The 18,605-nt window shown below is 38.3% G+C and overlaps 1 protein-coding gene across 1 annotated transcript in view; it reads right to left on the bottom strand.

The window, feature by feature from the left end:
* LOC126194889 (glycine receptor subunit alpha-4-like) overlaps positions 1 to 18,605 on the bottom strand; it is a 108,075-nt gene that overhangs the window by 63,447 nt on the left and 26,023 nt on the right. The window contains exons 3-6 of the mRNA XM_049933281.1: positions 15,904 to 15,971; positions 10,404 to 10,630; positions 9,448 to 9,530; positions 9,146 to 9,295 (exon numbers count right to left, since the gene is read on the bottom strand). Of these exons, the coding sequence (XP_049789238.1) occupies positions 9,146 to 9,295; positions 9,448 to 9,530; positions 10,404 to 10,630; positions 15,904 to 15,971 (528 nt within the window). The remainder of the gene's footprint in view (positions 1 to 9,145; positions 9,296 to 9,447; positions 9,531 to 10,403; positions 10,631 to 15,903; positions 15,972 to 18,605) is intronic.

Here is an 18,605-nt window from a genome sequence, read left to right as displayed (position 1 = left end):
GCGATAACTGGGATTAATGCTTTGTTATCTGTCATCACCCGCAACAAAGAACATGATAATTACCTGTTTTCATGTGAAATAAATTTCTTCAAATGCCTTCATGAGAATGAACTTTAAAGAACGTGAGAGCGTGCCATTAACCTGTGCGACATAATACAAATCGTGTATACAATGAAAAGATTTTCGTACATACAAATCACATAATTATGAATCTACGATAAAATTGCAGTGCTTTCATCCAGTACAGCACATCACAAATGAAACTTCTGTGAATATTTATACTTCAGCAGTGTCCGGTAGGTGTTGCAAGAGCAGTAACGAAAGCACGAGGTCTCATTACTACAAAACTAGCGTAACTTGTAACACAAGTCAACAGCACCAAAGGAAGAAGCTCACAATTGACAAAGAAGCAGTTGTCAGAGTCGCATAGTTGCCATAACAATTTTCGGTAATATTGACAGAGTAACTGGAGTATATGGTTTCCATTTAATATCGACGCACAAAAAAAAAGTTTGTTGTGCAGTGTTTAAGAATGTCTAGGTCGCTAAATACCCGAGTACATTGCATAGGGTACCAGTGTTATATTTCAGAGCAACCACTCAACACTAGAAATATTAAAGAGATAATAATAGTTACTAAAATGCGGTGGATGTCACCAAATTACATACCATCATTAAAAATCCTACAGAAGGAAGAGTTACAAATCGGCTTGACAAAGAAACTACTAGAGAAACATGACAATAAAACCCCCTACATCAAACACTAAATTCAAAGACCATAAAGCAATGGTCATTACAGCAGACAAAGGCAACTCAACAGTAATTATACATGAAAATGGTTGTATGTTGAAAACCTTAAAGTTTTTTGAAGAACATAATATCAGACGTCCAGACAATGACCTTACCAACAAATTCCAAATTAGCTCAAGAAAACTAACTTCCTGCTTAGTAGAAAAGAAAATCGGCACTCTATGTGCATGAATTCAATAGAACCACACCTATAAATCTCAATTAAAAGCTCATAAAACAATGTCCCCATACGACCAGTTTCAAACTCAATGAATTAACCTGGCTCTAAATTTCTGCCCAAACTCAGAAAGGTACAACAGAATAAGTTTGTCTGATAGTAATTGCTCATTGAAAAATAACTTTTCATTTGTCAGTGATATGAAAGACATACACAATACTAGCAAATGCCAAATCATCTCTTTAGATGTAACTAGTTCATATATTAACATTCCCATTCATGATTCAACAGCTGTTATTAAATTTAACTTAATAAAATACAAGATGATTTCCTCTGCAGAAACCATGGAATTTTTTAAGTTCTTGGAACTGGCATTGAAATGTAATTACTTCTCTTTCAGTGGAAAAATCTACACACAAAAAATGGGCTAGCTGTGGGTCACAGCTTATCATGAACTATAGCCAAAACATTCTTCAACCACATAGAGCACAAACTTTTCACAAAAAAGCCAACATTCGGTCTAAAATCTTTATTCTGTGGATGATTTGTGGGTGATACATTTTTAATCACTGAAGCTGAAAGCAAAGATGATATCCAAGACACCTTCCAAACATTCAATAAAATATACAGGAACATTAAATTCAGCTGCGAGCAGGAAATAAATAATACCATGAACTTCCTTGAGCTAAATATCTGCACGCAGGAGGACAAATATGTCTTCCAGAGTTGCAGGAAACCAAACACCACTGACACAAACATACATGCGTCTTCCTACCACCCCAAACATGCACAAACTAGCGGCATACCACTCAATGATTCATAGAGCTCTAAACATCTCACTCAGTTATGAGAACCGTCAGAATGAATTGAGACTCGTAAAACAAAAAGCTGCAGCTAATGGGCGTAAATCCACACTAATAAATAATGTAGTTAAAAATTAAAAAAGAAAATACAATAACAACATGCACCCCTTTCCTCAGTAACATCTCCCAAAATATTTTCAATATCTTTAAACAATGGAATTGCACTTTCAACAAATTATAAAACTTGCTGCAGACTACCTCATAACTAAAAAGCAGAGAAGATAAATTTTCATCCCTTGGAATAATTACTTAAAATCAAGCATAATAAACGCCCAGTTCAGTACAAAGGTGAAACTGGCCATAACTTCCACACCAGATTCAAAGAACACACCAGTATCTTCTGATACAACACACCACACAAATCTGCAGTAGCCTTCCAAATAAAACATACAGGACATCCACCTGACAGTATAAAATACAACCTGAAGATGCTAAATATAATGAACAAAGATCACAAGGTGTCTCAGTATGAAAAACTAGATAAACATTTCCTTATAAAGAAACTTGGGGAAAATCTGTTGAATGACAATAATGAAACAAGGATAAACTTCGACAAAGTGCTTACACCATTTTCATAACTTATGATAAATTTTAATGCACACCAATTTATTTAACGTCTTCCATTCATACTCCAATAAATTCCACCTACATTATATATGTATGATATTTTTTCAGTCTGTTTTAATACACCTACAGTGTATATATATGATCTCTTTTAATTAATCTTCCAACACAAGAGAGAGCTTAAGAAATATAAACATGCAATTCAGAAGAAAAATAGTTACTACATCAATGTAAACAACCAAATTTAGGCACCTGCAACATTAGATTCTTAGTTGTTTAGCTTGTCGTGCTTTAAATCCATGGTATATTTGTGATTGACAAGAACTCTAGATTCAGTAGTAACTCACTACATTACATTTATTTCGCTCTTTCGCTGATGACTTTCTCTCACCCATATTCTGTTATAGCAAATCCATTTTTTTAAATAAAAGAAAAATAGTATCTATATACAGGGTGATTCCGTAATGATGTTACAAACGTTCAGGGATGGAGAAGGTTGAATGTATCAATTTGAAGGAAAGGGCCCTGGTCTAGAAACGACCGAGTCGAAAATCGTTCTGATTCCTCTGACAGTGAAATACATGTAGAGGTAATTTCGTTGCTACAGTTGAGGAGCAGGCAACTTTCAGATGTGATAGTATGGACCAAAAAACAAAGAAAATAAAAAGAAGGAAAAAATTGTCTCGTAAACATGGGCCTACCTTAAGAGCTATAAGCACTTGTTGATCTTTGATACTCTAGGGAAGCAGCCTACTCACGCCGTATAAAATTCACGTCAGTCTTTCCATTGTGTACCAGCCTAGTCTGCTGTAACTTGCTCTGACGTCATAAATGTTGCGCAATACTTAAAAAAAAAGTAAACAACCTGAAACGTTTCTAGCATGTCAGGAGTAATACTAAATCAAAATGTGTTGAATATCAGTTCAATAACTTTAACCATTTTCGAAATTTGGACGTTTTTCTGTAAAAATCATTGGCGCAACAGAAAAGAGCTAGAAACTTAAAATTTATATTTAGATTCCTTTTGCATAATAATTTAGTAGAAACAGTATTCTGGATCTCACAAATTAAAATTTTAGTTGAAGTTCATGATTTTCTGGTTTTTGTTTTAGAAATTAAGGAAGCAAGATAAATAAGGCTAGGATGTTTAAATTTAAGTAGAAGGGAGATCCGCTATAATCATAAAGATGTGAGAAGTTTCAACTGAATAACTATAAAACTATAGCGATAGCGTATCTCCAAAGGGCAAGTTCAGAGTTCGTCTACTGCGTGTAGTGTAATTAAATTAATTCTCTAGCCCAAAATATTTGACTTAGCCACGTCAGACTTTTATTATGATTACTTACCTGTGTGCTGGTTGCACATTTAAATTGAGAGCTTCATCGGCCTTCAGCAAACGAAGCAATGATTTATTCGATAACTTGACGTGGTGCATTACTAGCCCAGTGGCTAGTCGGGAGAGTGGATTTGATCAGGCGTTCCCTTAGCCGTCCGCACCGCGGCTTTATGTATAGGAACGCTGCGCGAAAGAAGAAGGCCCCAGTTCTCTCCAGATGCTGATTAGCGCACCACCTGTGCCGGGAGTCGCGTCGCGTTGGTATCATTGCTATAAACAGCCTCGGATGCTGTAATAAGTTACTCGGGATACGTGTAATCATGAAATCGTTTTCGAGTGAAGTGTTACTTCTGGGATGACTTTAATTTAACGTGGCGTTTGATGAACATTATCATCAAATTATGGCGAGCATTCACTTAAACATTTAATTTGAACAGTTATAGTTGCATCAGCGCATTAGACTCTGAACTGCTCTGGTAGTTGGATTGTGTGGATCATTTTTGGTCTGTGACTTTCAGAATATAGTGAACATTTTAGAGAGAATGTTTTTTTTTTTTTTTTTTTTTTTGATTATGAATCCCAGACAATCTCCTAATTCCTCAGAGCTATAAGCTGTAGCTATAAATGTATTTCTCAGATGAAGTGGGCACTAGGAATTCTAATTACAGGCTTCACGTTTTGCTAATCACTTTCTGGTTGCCAATATTGTGGTTAGAGAGCCAGTGTTGAGAACGGCAAACAGCATAAATACAAAACATTTATAACAATTATTCCACCCGCTGCCCCAAAATACTGTGAAACACATCTATTGCAAGGTCTTTCGTTTCCATAAGTTTGGAGGAGGCAGTATGAAAAGAAACCTGCGGTAAATATTGACCCTAAAATGCATACCTTGAAAGCCATGTGTGCTTGTTTAGTAGAAGAGATGTTTTTCATGGTAGCAAAGATGAACATGGGCTCTTAGTTCTTAATATGTATGTTCTATAGCCTATGTTTACTAGACTTTTCTTGTTTTGCCTACCCTAAAATCTATGCAGCAACAGTACCGATACATGTATTCCACTAACAGAGTTATCAGAGCGATTTTTGCTTATAACTATCGACTTAGTCGTTTCCGGACCAGGGTCCACTATCTCAGATTGACACATTTGCCCTTCTCAGTCATCCCTGAAAGTTTGTAACATAATCACGGATTCACCCTGTTTAACCATTTATATAACAAATGAACTGTTGTATACAGTAAACGAACAGCCGAGCTCCAGCAGTTGCACCATTCAATAATCTTTGTATTCAATGTAAGCAAGCATATCTTGGAGTGAGAGTGTAAATAAAGGTACAGAGAAGAGCGCAGGCAACAACGGTCAGTATACAGTATATTTTCGCCTGTACTTTGTAAGTACTTTTTACCCTAACAAATACTTGTTTTTTTTTTTTTTTTTAAATTTTAAATGGGCCTTTTCTGAAAAGTCAATTTTATCACCAGCAAAAGACACAATACAATGTGCCTTGCACTTGGTGTACTGCCGTGAAAAGGCGTCTGTGCTTTTCACTAACATGAGCAATGTAACTCTATACTTCTCCACTATAAGATGATGTTGTGAAACATCGAAACGCATACTGGAGAGATAAATGAGCGACTGGTGGAGTAAACTATTTTATTTACATGTATTAATAGTTTCAGTCCTCATTATGCTGTCTTTTATCGACGACGTATTCAAGACGAACGTGACCAGCGATAAAAGTCAGCAACACCTGCGGAGGAAACTCGCAACTAACAAAGAAGAAGGTGCCGGGGTGGCATACCTCCTGTAACAATCTTCGGGAATGTCAGCAGAATACTCTCTTGGTTTTCATTGTATATGGATACCTAAAAATGGGTATTCAGTGTTAAACACTATCTAGGGCACTAAATACCGGGTACAAGTGTGTACTGCAAATTATAGAAGAAAGGTATACATTTTATTCGAACTAGGCAACCAAATATTTCAGCTGTGGCCAAGCCATGTCTCATACGTGAGACTGAAATAAAATGCGAAACTAATAGTAAATGCTTCAGGAGTAGAGTTATTTGTCACTGTGATGAAGGAAGCGATGCAGTTAAGAGTGTCTAGTTATTTACTAGACAAAGACGGACACTCATTTACTTGTGTCAGACCGGCGAACTTGGAGCGTAATATATCTGTCGGTGTTGCGAAACAGCCACCGTTTCACTCGTAAAAGGGTGTGGCACTGGCTTTGTCGAGATCACAGAGATTTCCAGTTTTACGGAGATATAGTGAAATACTGATTTTTCTTGAGTTTGTCTACTTCTCTGATTCAATAGCAGAACGTATATGGAACAAGAACTCAGGTGGAAATATTGCTACACACCTTATTTCAAGAGTTGATATGGTTATTGTATCTAAAATTTCGCACCATCTGATTTATGAAACTCTATCAATAATGTTTACTGTCTGTTTTCATATTTGCGATTAACTTAGATCTTAAAAGTCCTACTGTTGTTAGAACCAAATGTCGTTTCTGAATCTGAGTTTTCTTTTCTGATGGCATAACATATTGGCCAACTTCTGAGGAAATAATTGTACTAGGATCTACTGTGCTGAACATAGCTGTACATACAAGTGCAGTGAAAGTCGAGTTTGCGAAACATATGGGTGTTATAATCAAGGATTTTTTATGCACCTCGGAATATGCTTTATTAATAGTATCGGTGTAACACCCGTTTCTCTAACAGAATGGTATATTATGGAACGTTCTGTAGTTCGTCAACAATGTGGTAATGTAATAATCAGCTGTGTATATTTCTTATATGAGCGGTCAAAGTTACAGAAAAATTGTATACCTCTAGTTTTTTGAAGTTCGGTAACAGGTGATTGCAAGCTTACACTTCAGTCACTATTAACAGGATTCCGTTTCGCTTTTGTCGTTCAGCGCAATGTTTCCCTTGAAATGAATCTTCACCACACATTGGTCTTTCCGTAATATATCAAAGAACGTAGTCAGGTAAAACGACAATAGAAATAGCTGTAAACGTCTCCCATGAAGGTGTACCTTCAAGACGACTGTGTACAAAGAGGAGGAATATCTATGGAGTGAGAGTAGTGTACTATACATGAGGCCAAGAGCACACCAAAATAGACACTTGACTCTATATGTAACTATATAACTCTATTTATTTTCATACTGAGCTAAGACCGAAACTTTTGATATTACACTTTTATTTGTCCTGTTTTTACATACTTATCTCTTAGTAATGGCAATGGTGAATAATTGGTACAAATCAATGTACGGAAAAAGAGAAAACTTTTCCTCTTACAAGTAAGCACAACAGAGATCTATTTCAAGTTATCATTGCAGGAAGAGGCGATTTGTGTGTCGATTTATATCGAGCCATAACTTAATATGGAGTTCATAAAGCAGGGGTAATTTAGTGTCTGTATGGACATATATTTACTAAATAAGTGATAAATAAGTTCGACAGAGCGGGAATGTGTAGTCAGTCAATACGTTGAATGTATATACATTTCGAGTAATTTTCACCTGCGATTAGATTTATATGACAGCCTGACTCATTTTCACTGGGTTACAAAAAGGTACATACCATTTTGCTTATTTCAAAGTAATTACAATACGAAACTAATAGTACTATAATAATATCATGCAGAATGCGTATCTGTGATTAATAATTTAGTTCTCGAAAAATGATCGATGGTTAAACATATGGCATGAGAAAGGAAATACAAAAAAATTTCATTCCTAAAATCATTTATTGTGTAATAAATAGCTAACTTTCTACATGCCACAGTTCCAAATTTTATATTTTTCAGGACATGTCCATTTTATCGTACTAGCAAGTCACTTCATAACCCGCTGTAGAAAAAGTTATTAAAACAAAGACTAAGTGACATGATCAAGTGCAATAAAAAGCCTAAAAAGTAGTTGTATTATCGCTTCTTTCCCTATAGCAAAATAATTAGCGACGTCTGAGCTGTGACTCCTTGTCGCAAACAAATGAAATATCCTTATTTTTATCTCTTCACAGTTTTAAGACAGGTTCATTCCAGATATCGAATGCAAGTCACTGAGGTGCCTTTCAACAAAATCCACGTTATGTCTGAGCGGGATCTGACACTAAAAGTCTGCAGTGCGCTTATGGACAAACCTTAGCCACACCGCGCTCAGGTACCGGTGCAGAAGTTATTGGGGCATCTTGGATTGCCCAGTCTGATAATAGAAGTTCAAGCCTTACGGCTACGCCTTCAATAATAACATATTGAAAATAAAACATTAGCTTTTTGGTTGTGTTTTTTTTTTCTCCATTAATACCGAGCTCAGGTAACTGTTGGAGTTTCCGCTCTGTGCATCTGAAAGTTCGCTCCATAGATATTCCTATTGCGTGACTGTGCATTGCGACAGTCTTTGTATTCGCTGCTCTCGAAGTTGAAATGTAATGTTTTAAGCAACGTATGTTCACAAAATAAGAAGAAAATTGGTTTAGGAAAAAGTGTTTATAACCATAGAAAGAAGACACAATTATGCAGTGTTTTTAATATGAATTTCTATGTAACTTCAAACATTATCTTTTTGTTGATGTCAAAATTTTATACCGGTTGCGGTTCCTACAGCAGTAGTTTGCGATGATAAACAAGTCTATAGATGAAGCTTTCGCCCTGAGACACGCGTTACACAAAGACGAGCTTTACTTTCAAGTGCCAGATAATGCAATTAACATCAATATACTTCCATGAAATTTAACCACACATCTCTGTTAGTTAGCAGTATGACTGATCTCATATTTCACAGGCGTTATATTGATTGCTTCGTAATGTAAGCCTATGTCTGAACTACGTAATTACGTATGTGAATGAAATTTAGTTCGTTAAGATGCGGCTCTAATTTTTGAATCTGAGATCCGAAGTCACATCAGCTGCAGTTGTGAATTTACGAAGTGAGTCCATAGCACAAGTCACCAAAGACCCCTGAAATCCACAATCATATACTACGAGTATTTACAGTAGATTTATGTCTCCATCTTGTCTTTTTTGTTACGTTACTGACTCACACTTTGGGAAAATGTTTAGTTACTTTCGGTTAAGAATTAAGTGGACGCTAGTACTAATGATAAATTCTATCTGTCTTGATCGTTTAGTTTCTATCTGTGGTAACGTGTATTCAAATCACGACAAAAAACACGCGTGGTTCATGGTGCATTTTATATTTTCCGATTTTGAATTCAAATTTACACTATTAGAATTTTTTAGTTTTTAGGTAATTCTCACAATTTCAAATTTGTTATTTGATATGAGTAACTACGAATGCCCTGTATATATGGTTTTTTCAGTTTTAATCAGTTACAGAAGCCACTTCACATAGGAAAACAATTTGTGGAAGATAATTATAGTACATGAATACTTGCCTTCGCCGTAATAGACACCTTGAGAATAGTCCTCCGTAGAAAAGGACACAACATACTTTGGAAGCCTGTAACCGTCACCGAAGTCGCTTGGGAAACTTAGGGCCTTCTCACCTACCCACTTAAAATTCATGTCCGCGATCGTGTATTTGTCTGGAAAAACGAACAAGTTCTGTATGAATGTATGGTACTTATTAATACAACCACAAAAACCGAAAGGCTACGTGAGTTATTCAAAGCAGGAAACACGCTGCGGAAACGAAACTGCGAGAGTAGCGTGTAATGTAGCTACGGGCGTTACTCACAACTACTAAAGTCGACGTCGCATCTTTGTACATCCAGCGGGTAGAGCACGAAATCCATGTCACACTTGATGATCACCGTAGCTCTGAAAGCATTAGACATCACAGTTACTTGCGTAATACTTAAGAAAATATTCACATGTACTAAATGAACCTGACTCTTGCATAAATACTTAAAAAAACGTATTTATCTAATGAACTTGAATCTTTATTCAGAGTGAAACGCAAATATTTTGGTTAATATTTCATACTCAACAAGTATTGCATACACACGCATGTAAGAACTGTTGTTTGCAGCTTAACGCTGTAGTGCATAGTGCATTCACTTTCTGTGCATGGGAGCATAATAAACTGTCGTGATCGGTTACTGTTTTATATGTAGATATGAAATTCCTTTCGGAATTATTTATATTTACTTTGCCTGACACGTGTTGAAGATTGCAAGATATGAAATTTCATTTTACGTCGAAAGACGGTGACCATAGTATACTTTTTATAAATAATAACTGACAGTAGGAAGATTGAAAAAAACTTTTAGATAGTAAATTTTAATCTCGAATGCACTTTAAAAAAGCCTCAGATGACTGCCAGTTGCTTGTTTGAGATGTCTCACATTCATACTTAAAAGTGAATCAGGTTTGTCAAATGACTATGCTGTTAGCGTTTCAGGATACTGTACTTTTTGATGTTACTTTCTAGCCCACAGTAACAAGAAAATGCGTGGGTAAATATCTGTCGACGCAAAAAGGTGACACGTTTTCTGACAATGTGTGGGTGGAAAAGAACTGTGAACTAGCCGGACGTCTAAGCCAGTTTCTTTACAAAAGCTTTTTTTTCAGAGAAGTGATAATATTAGTACCAATTCCTACGTATAGTCGTCACACATGCTTCCAGCCAGTTCTTCAAGTTCTTACTTGTCGCAGGATTCTGTGTGAGTCAGGCACCGATACGCAACTCACCCGATGCTGATGCGCATGGTGTGGTTGCGGAAGAGACGCAGAGATGTCATCTCCTGGAAGAGCGATAACACTTTCATCTCCCGTAGTTGGCGGATGTACAGATCGGGCACCCAGAACCGCTCTCGGTGTTTCCAGGTCAGCTCCACATGGTTCACGTCCGTGTCATTGCGGATGTGTACACGTGGATCCCTCCAGTGTACGTACAGGAACACGTCAAGTGAGATCTCCTGCCAAATGCCGACAGTTTCACAAATCAGGCAGACACGAACGCGTCAACAAAACTGTAGATGTACAGTTTAAAACATGTTTGTAACACGTGCTTTGATTAAAAGTCGTCATTTTCTTCGTCCATTACACATAATAAAATAGATTTTTTTCAATTATAATAATTTTGAAACGGTTACAATGCACGCACTTCCTGTAGACTTTCGTCTCGGGTTCTTCGGCCGATGTTTGTTTGATTTTTCTGACGTTTCACCAGCACGAGTGGCTGGCATTGTCAAAGCTTCACCCTCCATTGCTGGTGATGGACTAGAGTCGATTTCGCGGCCGCAGATTATATGTACCTGGCGCACCAATGCCGTGTGGCTTTTCCGTTGTCATTTCCGGTGCGGTTCTCCTCTTGCTATCTGCAACGGTCGTTTGTTGCAACACGGGAATCCAGGATCCGATCACCTTGAGGCTTACTTCTTTCTTATTTAAGCTATTCTCGTCATTGTGTATTTATATAGCTTCTCTGATCAAGCGGGTGTGGTAGCTCTTCTCTACAGCCAGAACTTCCCTGTCGGAGAATTTTATTATATGGTCAGCCTCGGGTACGGCCTTTACGCCTTACATTCCCAGAGTGACGCACAGGATCGGTCGTATATTGCGCAAACAGGGCGTAAAGATTATTTATAAACCGAGAAAGAAGATCAAAGAATGTCTCAGATCGGCAAAAGAGAAAAGGGTCCCACTTGGAATGTCAGTAATATACCACATACCATGCACATGCGGAAAAGTTTATGTTGGAATGACTGGACGATCAGTCAAAGTAGGATCACTGAATATAAGCGGTATTGCAGGTTGGGGCAGGTGGAGGAATGGGCCCTGGCAGATTAAGTGCAGTGTGGAGCCGACCAGATGGTAAAATTCACCTATCCGGAAGTTCTGGCTGTAGAGAAGAGCTATGACACCCTATTGTTCAGGAAAGATGTAGAAATACACAAGCATGAGAATAGATTCAACAAGAGAGAAGAAAGCCTCAAGGTGAACAGGTCCTGCATTCCCGCGCTAAGCGAACGATTGTTGCAGGTAGCAAGAGGAGAACTGACCCGAAATGACCACGGAAAAGCCCTTGATCGCTTGCGCGCCAAGTACGTATAATTTGCGGCTGCGAGCTCGAATCCAGTCCACCACCAGCAATGGAGGATGAAGCTTTGACGATGCCAGCAACTCGTGCTGGCGAAACATCAGAAAAATCGTCAAACAAACGTCGGCCGATGAATCCGAGACAGAAGCTAAGAGGCAGTTTGTCAACAAGTGGCCTTGAAAGCCTTAGCAATTTTGGTTACAACGCGCTTGATCAAATGGTCAGATTTTTATGTTGTTTTAAATTTTCCTTATTTAAAACTGAATATGTTTATAGAAGTATTATTAGTGTTCTACTGTCTGATTAGGAATCATAGAGTGATGTTTGATACTCGTGTGAGTAAATAATAGGTAATTCCCCGTAAAGAGAAACATCAGAAAGAAAATATTTTTTGTTATTCCTGTGTACAACTAGCCCATATCCTTTAACATTACAATCTTCGAATAGAATCATTTTTAACCTAATTATCAAATGCCAACACACTTAGAGAAAGTATACCTGTTCGAAATTAGCGAAAATCGAACTACCTGACATTATTATTCCAAATTTGTCGTTTCTGTGTTCTCGACATGGTTTAATTTGAATTAAAAAGTTACTGTACTTAATTCAGGAAAAATGTGAGATTTTTACTAAGGCAGGGGTGCTAAGTAATTAAACGTACATTGCAGAAAAGTAGATGACCAGTTGATCAGCATGTTCTAGAAAAGAATTAATAGTACAGGAGAATACTGTAGTAGATAATGCATTTTAGTAAGGCCCATACCTCCGCAAACTCTTGGTAGATAGTGACGTTTGGATTTCGAAACTCGATTGATTCTAATATTCGTTCTATTGTGTAATGTGACTCTCATCCCCTGACGCTTCCAGAGAGGAGGTACCGTAGCCTACACCAAGGAACTGGATATTTGACATCAGCACAGATTTTCCTGCTTCCTTTCAGGTCAGTGAGACAATCATTCTGAAAATACTTGTGAGTTACAAGCTGGTGTCTATATCACACGTATTTAACGAACGTTAAGTTATTTGCATTTTGAACAGTGATTTATCTTTTGAAGTATGACACTCATGTATGGCATGGCTACTTTGGTAATCTCAGGCAGTTATAATTTATTACTTTTACACCCGTGAGCAACTGAATCAGAGACATCAACCTAGTAGAGTGTAGCATGCATTTCCATCGTGACAACTGCGGCAACATGTTGTAACATGAACTCCACAGGAACTCGAAAACCCTGGAGTATGATCTATATCTATTAGCTCTCAAACTACGGAGACCGCTCTCAGATATGAAAGAGGTACGTTATCCGCTCTGAGTGGCGTCCCAGATGTTCTCATTAGGATGTATCTCAGGTTCGCTCGAGGTCACACAAGTACCCGAATGTCTGCGAGTTTGTACTCAAACTTCGCTGACGCAATTCGATAGCGAAGATGTAGTTTATTGTGATACAGAAGTCACAGGTTGTCTGCGTGAACTAGAGCCGAACAAACGATAGTACATTAAAAGTAGATTCCTACATCATTCTCCGGTGAGATACGATGACAGATACATCGGGGTTTTAGTTTTCCCATGTAAACATCTCACACATGGGAATATTTCTGTCACCTTTCTGAACAGTGCTCATATCTGTCTAGTTTTAGACGTACTTGTACAGTGCGATAATCGTTTCACTTGTAAGGTCAGGTGATTTTCCAATTCTTCGAGCGTACACACAAGTGTCTTCGCCCATGATAATCCTTGTGCCCTGTGACGTATGGTGAGATTCTCTTACACGCGTGGGGCTTCTGTACCCAATAGCGACGAGATTGTTCCGGGCTGTGTGATGTTGCTCAGCACTCGGCAGATTAAATATCTGCCGAATTGTGTGACCCGCCTATTGGCTGTTACGATGCGCGATAGTCAGTGCTCACCCTTTCCATCGAAACGTTATCATCTATGGCAGTTGACTCTATCATGGTGGTATCCTCAAAATGGCATGTAATTTTATTTGATTATGTTTACTGCGATGTGTTAAAAGTCTTTCTATAGTTAAATATTTTAAATCTGTTAACTTAAAGTTCTGGAATTCTGTAAGCGTTACCAAAGTGGTTACAAACGTCTTGCTGTGGAATTTGAACAGAACACGTCTTGATGCAATAAGAATAATAAGTTACAGAAATATCTAAAATATAAAAGGCAGCTGGAAAAGATCTCAGTTTAAGAAATATCAAAAGGACTGGATATTATACGTACACTATGCACCCTTCAGAAAGGAAATAATATACAAACATCAAAAAAAGTTTTACATCAGCTCGGTTCCGAGAGTTACGGAACCTGTACAGAAAATTGGAATAGAGATCAACATAAATATCATTTCCGCCCTTTTTATTTGCTCATGAAACCCACAAATTGCGTGTTGCACCACCATACAGCAAGACCTTCAGCGGTGGTGGTCCAGATTGCTGTACACATCGGTGCCTCTAATGCGTGATGCCAATCCTGAGCGGCCCATTCGGCTTATTGTTGGGCCCATCTATACCGCGCTGCATGGTGTTATGGCTGGAAAGATGGACTTCGTCATGGACGTCGGGAGAGAAGTTGCGCATCATGCAGCCCATTGTGCACGTTTTGAGTCGTAACACGACGTTCTGTGGCTGCACGAAAAGCGTTATTCAACATGGTGGTGTTGCTGTCAGGGTTCCTCCGAGCCATAATCCGTAGATAGCGGTCATCCGCTACAGTAGTAGCCCTTGGCGGCCTGTTGCCATGTCCGGACAACATCACTTTGGTTCACTTCGAGATGGCTGGACACTTCCCTTGTTAAGATCCCTTCCTGGCACAAAGTAACTATGCGGACGCTATTGAACTGCGTCTAGGCATGGTTGAACTACAGACAAAATGAGCCGTGTACCTCCTTCCTCGTGGAATGACTGGAACTGATCGGCTGTCAGACCCCTCCGTCTAATAGGTGCTGCTCATGCATAGCTGTTTATATCTTTGGGTGGGTTTAGTGGCATCTCTGAACAGTCAAAGGGACTGTGTCTGTGATACAATATCTACAGTCGACGTCTATCTTCAGGAGTTCTGGGATCCGGGGTGATGCAAAACTTTTTTTGACGTGTGTAGTAACTTAGCCTGAAGTGCTTCCCTTCGTATTTATTACAGTTCTGTGGACATCAGAACTAGATTGAGCATGTGTAGGCTGCTCTGCCGTTCAAAACATCTACCTGTAAATAACGAAGAAGGCGACGAGTTGTTCTAAAGGCGTACCCAATATCTGTCGAGAACTAGCGGTTTATCACGCTACTACCATGTTGCGGAGGTACACTCAGACGAGATGCAGGAAGTCCTGGGAGGAATGGTCAGTATTCAGGCACATGAGAGGAAGGATCATTTAAAGCAAAAAAGTCAGATAAACATAAGTTTTAAAGTGCATATTGAAGAGCTATGAGCCCTCGTTCATCTTCGCTACTGTGAAACATGTCTGTTCTACTGAGTAAGTGATCATAGTTCTATGCATTTCAGTGCCCATGCTTACCAGAAAATGTATTCTTTTTTTGGTCCATACTACCTCCTCCCAAAACATGAAAAGGAAAGAGCTTACAGGAGAAGAGATTTGTTTCACAGTGTCGAAGATGAAGTGCTCATAGCTGCCGCGCGGAGTGGCCAGGCGGTTAGGGGCGGCCCCTCCCGCAGGAGGTTCGAGTTCTCCCTCGGGCATGGGAGTGTGTGGTGTTCTTAGCATAAGTTAGTTCAAGTACTGTATAAGTCTAGAGACCGATGACCTCAGCTGTTTGGTCCCATAGGAATTCACACACATTTGAACATTTTTTGCTCATAGTTCCTAAGGTGTGCATCTTAAGAACCATGTTTACTATATGTTTTGCTTTGAACGTTCTCTCATATGCCTGAATACTGACAATTCTTCCTGGGACGTCCTGTATAATGGCACCATATATCCATTGTACGAAATTTGCCCTCAAAACTTTTGCGGTTGGATTATATTAACATTAAGAAGCGGAACACATTACGTGTATGTTGCAATCTTTTTTTTGAACGTTAGGAAACAGAATATACAGTATTTTAAAATTATGAGGTTCTATAAGCAGATCAATACCATAATGAAATCTTTACACTGTTTGAATATAACAGATGAAATACTGCACACTTACCTCTTTGTTCTCATCAACCGCAGAAATTCGATTGATGAACAGCGAAACAGACACCTCCGTTGTTTCACCTGTAACAAAAAGATGATTTGTTAAAGGCATTTGTTATCAAATTACAAAAAAGCAAGTTAAAGTAAAATGATATTCTGCCACCTAATTTGATAGTTTTAATCCTTTGCTCGCAATGTCCCCTTTTGTTTTGCGTTATACGAGGGTCTTGGCTTAAGTGGAACAATTTACTGTAGACGAGGTTACGTGCAGTGTATTGGTGTGTTCTGTCAGTGTTGTTGATAAAAAGGGGGACTGAGGTAGAGGATGGAACTGGTGTAGCAAAATTACCAACTCTTTCCAAATGGCAGTGATGGTGTCCGTGAGCTTAATGTCTTATCATAGTGCTGCATGCCCTCATTACTTGAAGGCTGACAGAGAAGTTTGGTCTTTAACGTAGGACGCAGAGTCCGATGATCAAGACGTCACATGCTCCGTTCCCTCGAATAATAGAAGACATACCAACAACCTACCAGTACACCACAAGTTTTAAGTGCAGGAAATACATTTGATTGTCGTAGTTGATGCTACTCTCAGGGCTTAGTCGAATATCTTTATGTAGAACTAAAAGAGAAGATAATAACGATAGTGTTACTTTAGGTCAAGACAAAAAGTTAAAACATAAATTAAAATACATTACTACGATGTACAGAAAGAAGTTATCGGACAAAATTGAACGGCACTTCCGGAGTAAAATGAAATTTGTGCATTTAAAACTTCCAATACGCTAAAGTCTAAGTTAAGACACAAAATTGAGATGAATGATGACAAATAAAATAGAACGAGAGTTTACAAATTGAACTGTGGTGAATGCAGTGGTTTTTATGTGGGACGGATGGGAAAGTCATTTTTTACGCGATTTAAGAAACATACTAGTACTCATAACAAAATCACTTTCGGAAATCATCTCAGGGACAGAAAGCATAGCAAAAGATTAGATACGTTAGAAAATCTACGAATTTATAGTTATAAGAAAAGATCTCCGAATAGTTTATTGAATGACCAATTAGAATCTTATGAGAAAACGTTTTTACTATTTTTGATAATCTTTTGTGATTTGTTTCTACGAAATTTCTCCTGTCGTAATGTGATTATACAATCTCGTGAAAGTTGAGTTGTCCTTCTTTCTTCGATATTGATTTGTTTTCGCTCATACATTGGAACTGGAGAAATCCCACGCTGGAGACACGCAGTGTTTCCTCTTGGTTTGTCGACAGGTACCATAGCTCTTTGACCTCCTCGAACATTATTTTGTGCGCTAACGTCACATATCACGTAGACACAGGGCGACATACTATTAGGTTGTGACATTTCTGATCGCAGTTTGTTTTTGGTGTTTATTAAATTACAAAGTGTTTAGAAATATTAAACATGAAGACATGACTAGTTTTTTGGACTATGCTATGCGTTCCGTTTGTCCCTGTCAGTTCCCTTTTCACAACTAGGCCTCGAGCACTATGCTAATACCTGAACCTCAAGCGACAAGTTGATAGCTTAATAAAGCGGGAATAATGTATAGCAAGCTAAATGGTCCTAATTGTACAACCATTATAACTGTATGGTGCAGTAAATTTTATTTTTATTATATTACGTAACAATTGTAGGATTGCGGTATTTATTCCTGTGGTCTTGTCATCTGTGTCTTTCATACAAAGACTTCGAGCACTATGTTAGTACCCAAACGTCGAGCTGCATGTCGATAACGTAAATATTGTGATTATATAAAGGTAGATAAGTGAGTTCATTGCATGGTTTCTGTACTTGCAGTGACACATTAGTGGTAGTTGTGCGAGGAACACTAGATGTTCCATTTGTAGTTCCTCCATGTCTGCTTAACTACACTGAGGTACCAAATGGCACACTGTATGTTTGTTGAGGCCTTTTGCTGTCTGCATTTTATGACATGTATATTTTCTTTTATATTTCTTTTGTAATATAAACTTGCCATATGACTGACTCACTGCTTATATATTAAACGATACGTTGAAGGTACAGTGCTTTCAGTTATGTTTTTAAGGTGCTTTAATTTCTATATAATATTAATTAATAATTGTTATAACAAAATAAATATAATGTACTCTTATTTGGATTATTTATTTATTGTATGTCTGCAGTATAACATTCTTGGATCGTCAGTGAACAGAAATAATGGGTCAACAGCTGTGCGAGGACGATTTGTTAGTGTGGGTTGCCTACTTAAGTGGTGGGTATATGTTCAGGGGAAAATCTTATTCTCCTTTGATTGACAGGTCCTTAACTTATTGTTCTGATAAGAGGATTATGACCCCCTGGGGATAATCCTTTCTTCTTATTGGCAGGTCGTTAACCTATTGTTGCCCCACCCCTCCCTCTCCTCACCCCCAACACCTCAGAAAACTCCAAAGCCACTCCCCTCGCTACACTGTCAGTCCTGAGTTACTCAACTAGCCCACTCTCAGTCTGTCAGTTTGGTTGACTACATAATTAAATTGATCAATTAATTAACCCCTCCCACTCTGGTAAATCCCTCTACCCTCCTCTCCCCTCTCCCACTGCCCTACCTGGAAATTGGGAGAGAAAGGATCTCATGACATAGAATTCAATTACATAGCAGAAGCTATAATGTTCACACTACTGGCCATTAAAATTGCTACACCACGAAGATGACGTGCTACAGA

Source organism: Schistocerca nitens, chromosome 1 (genome assembly GCF_023898315.1).
Source record: "Schistocerca nitens isolate TAMUIC-IGC-003100 chromosome 1, iqSchNite1.1, whole genome shotgun sequence".
Lineage (NCBI taxonomy): Eukaryota > Metazoa > Arthropoda > Insecta > Orthoptera > Acrididae > Schistocerca > Schistocerca nitens.
Note: the sequence above shows the minus strand (reverse complement) of the source record. Positions and strands in the feature narration are given on the sequence as shown.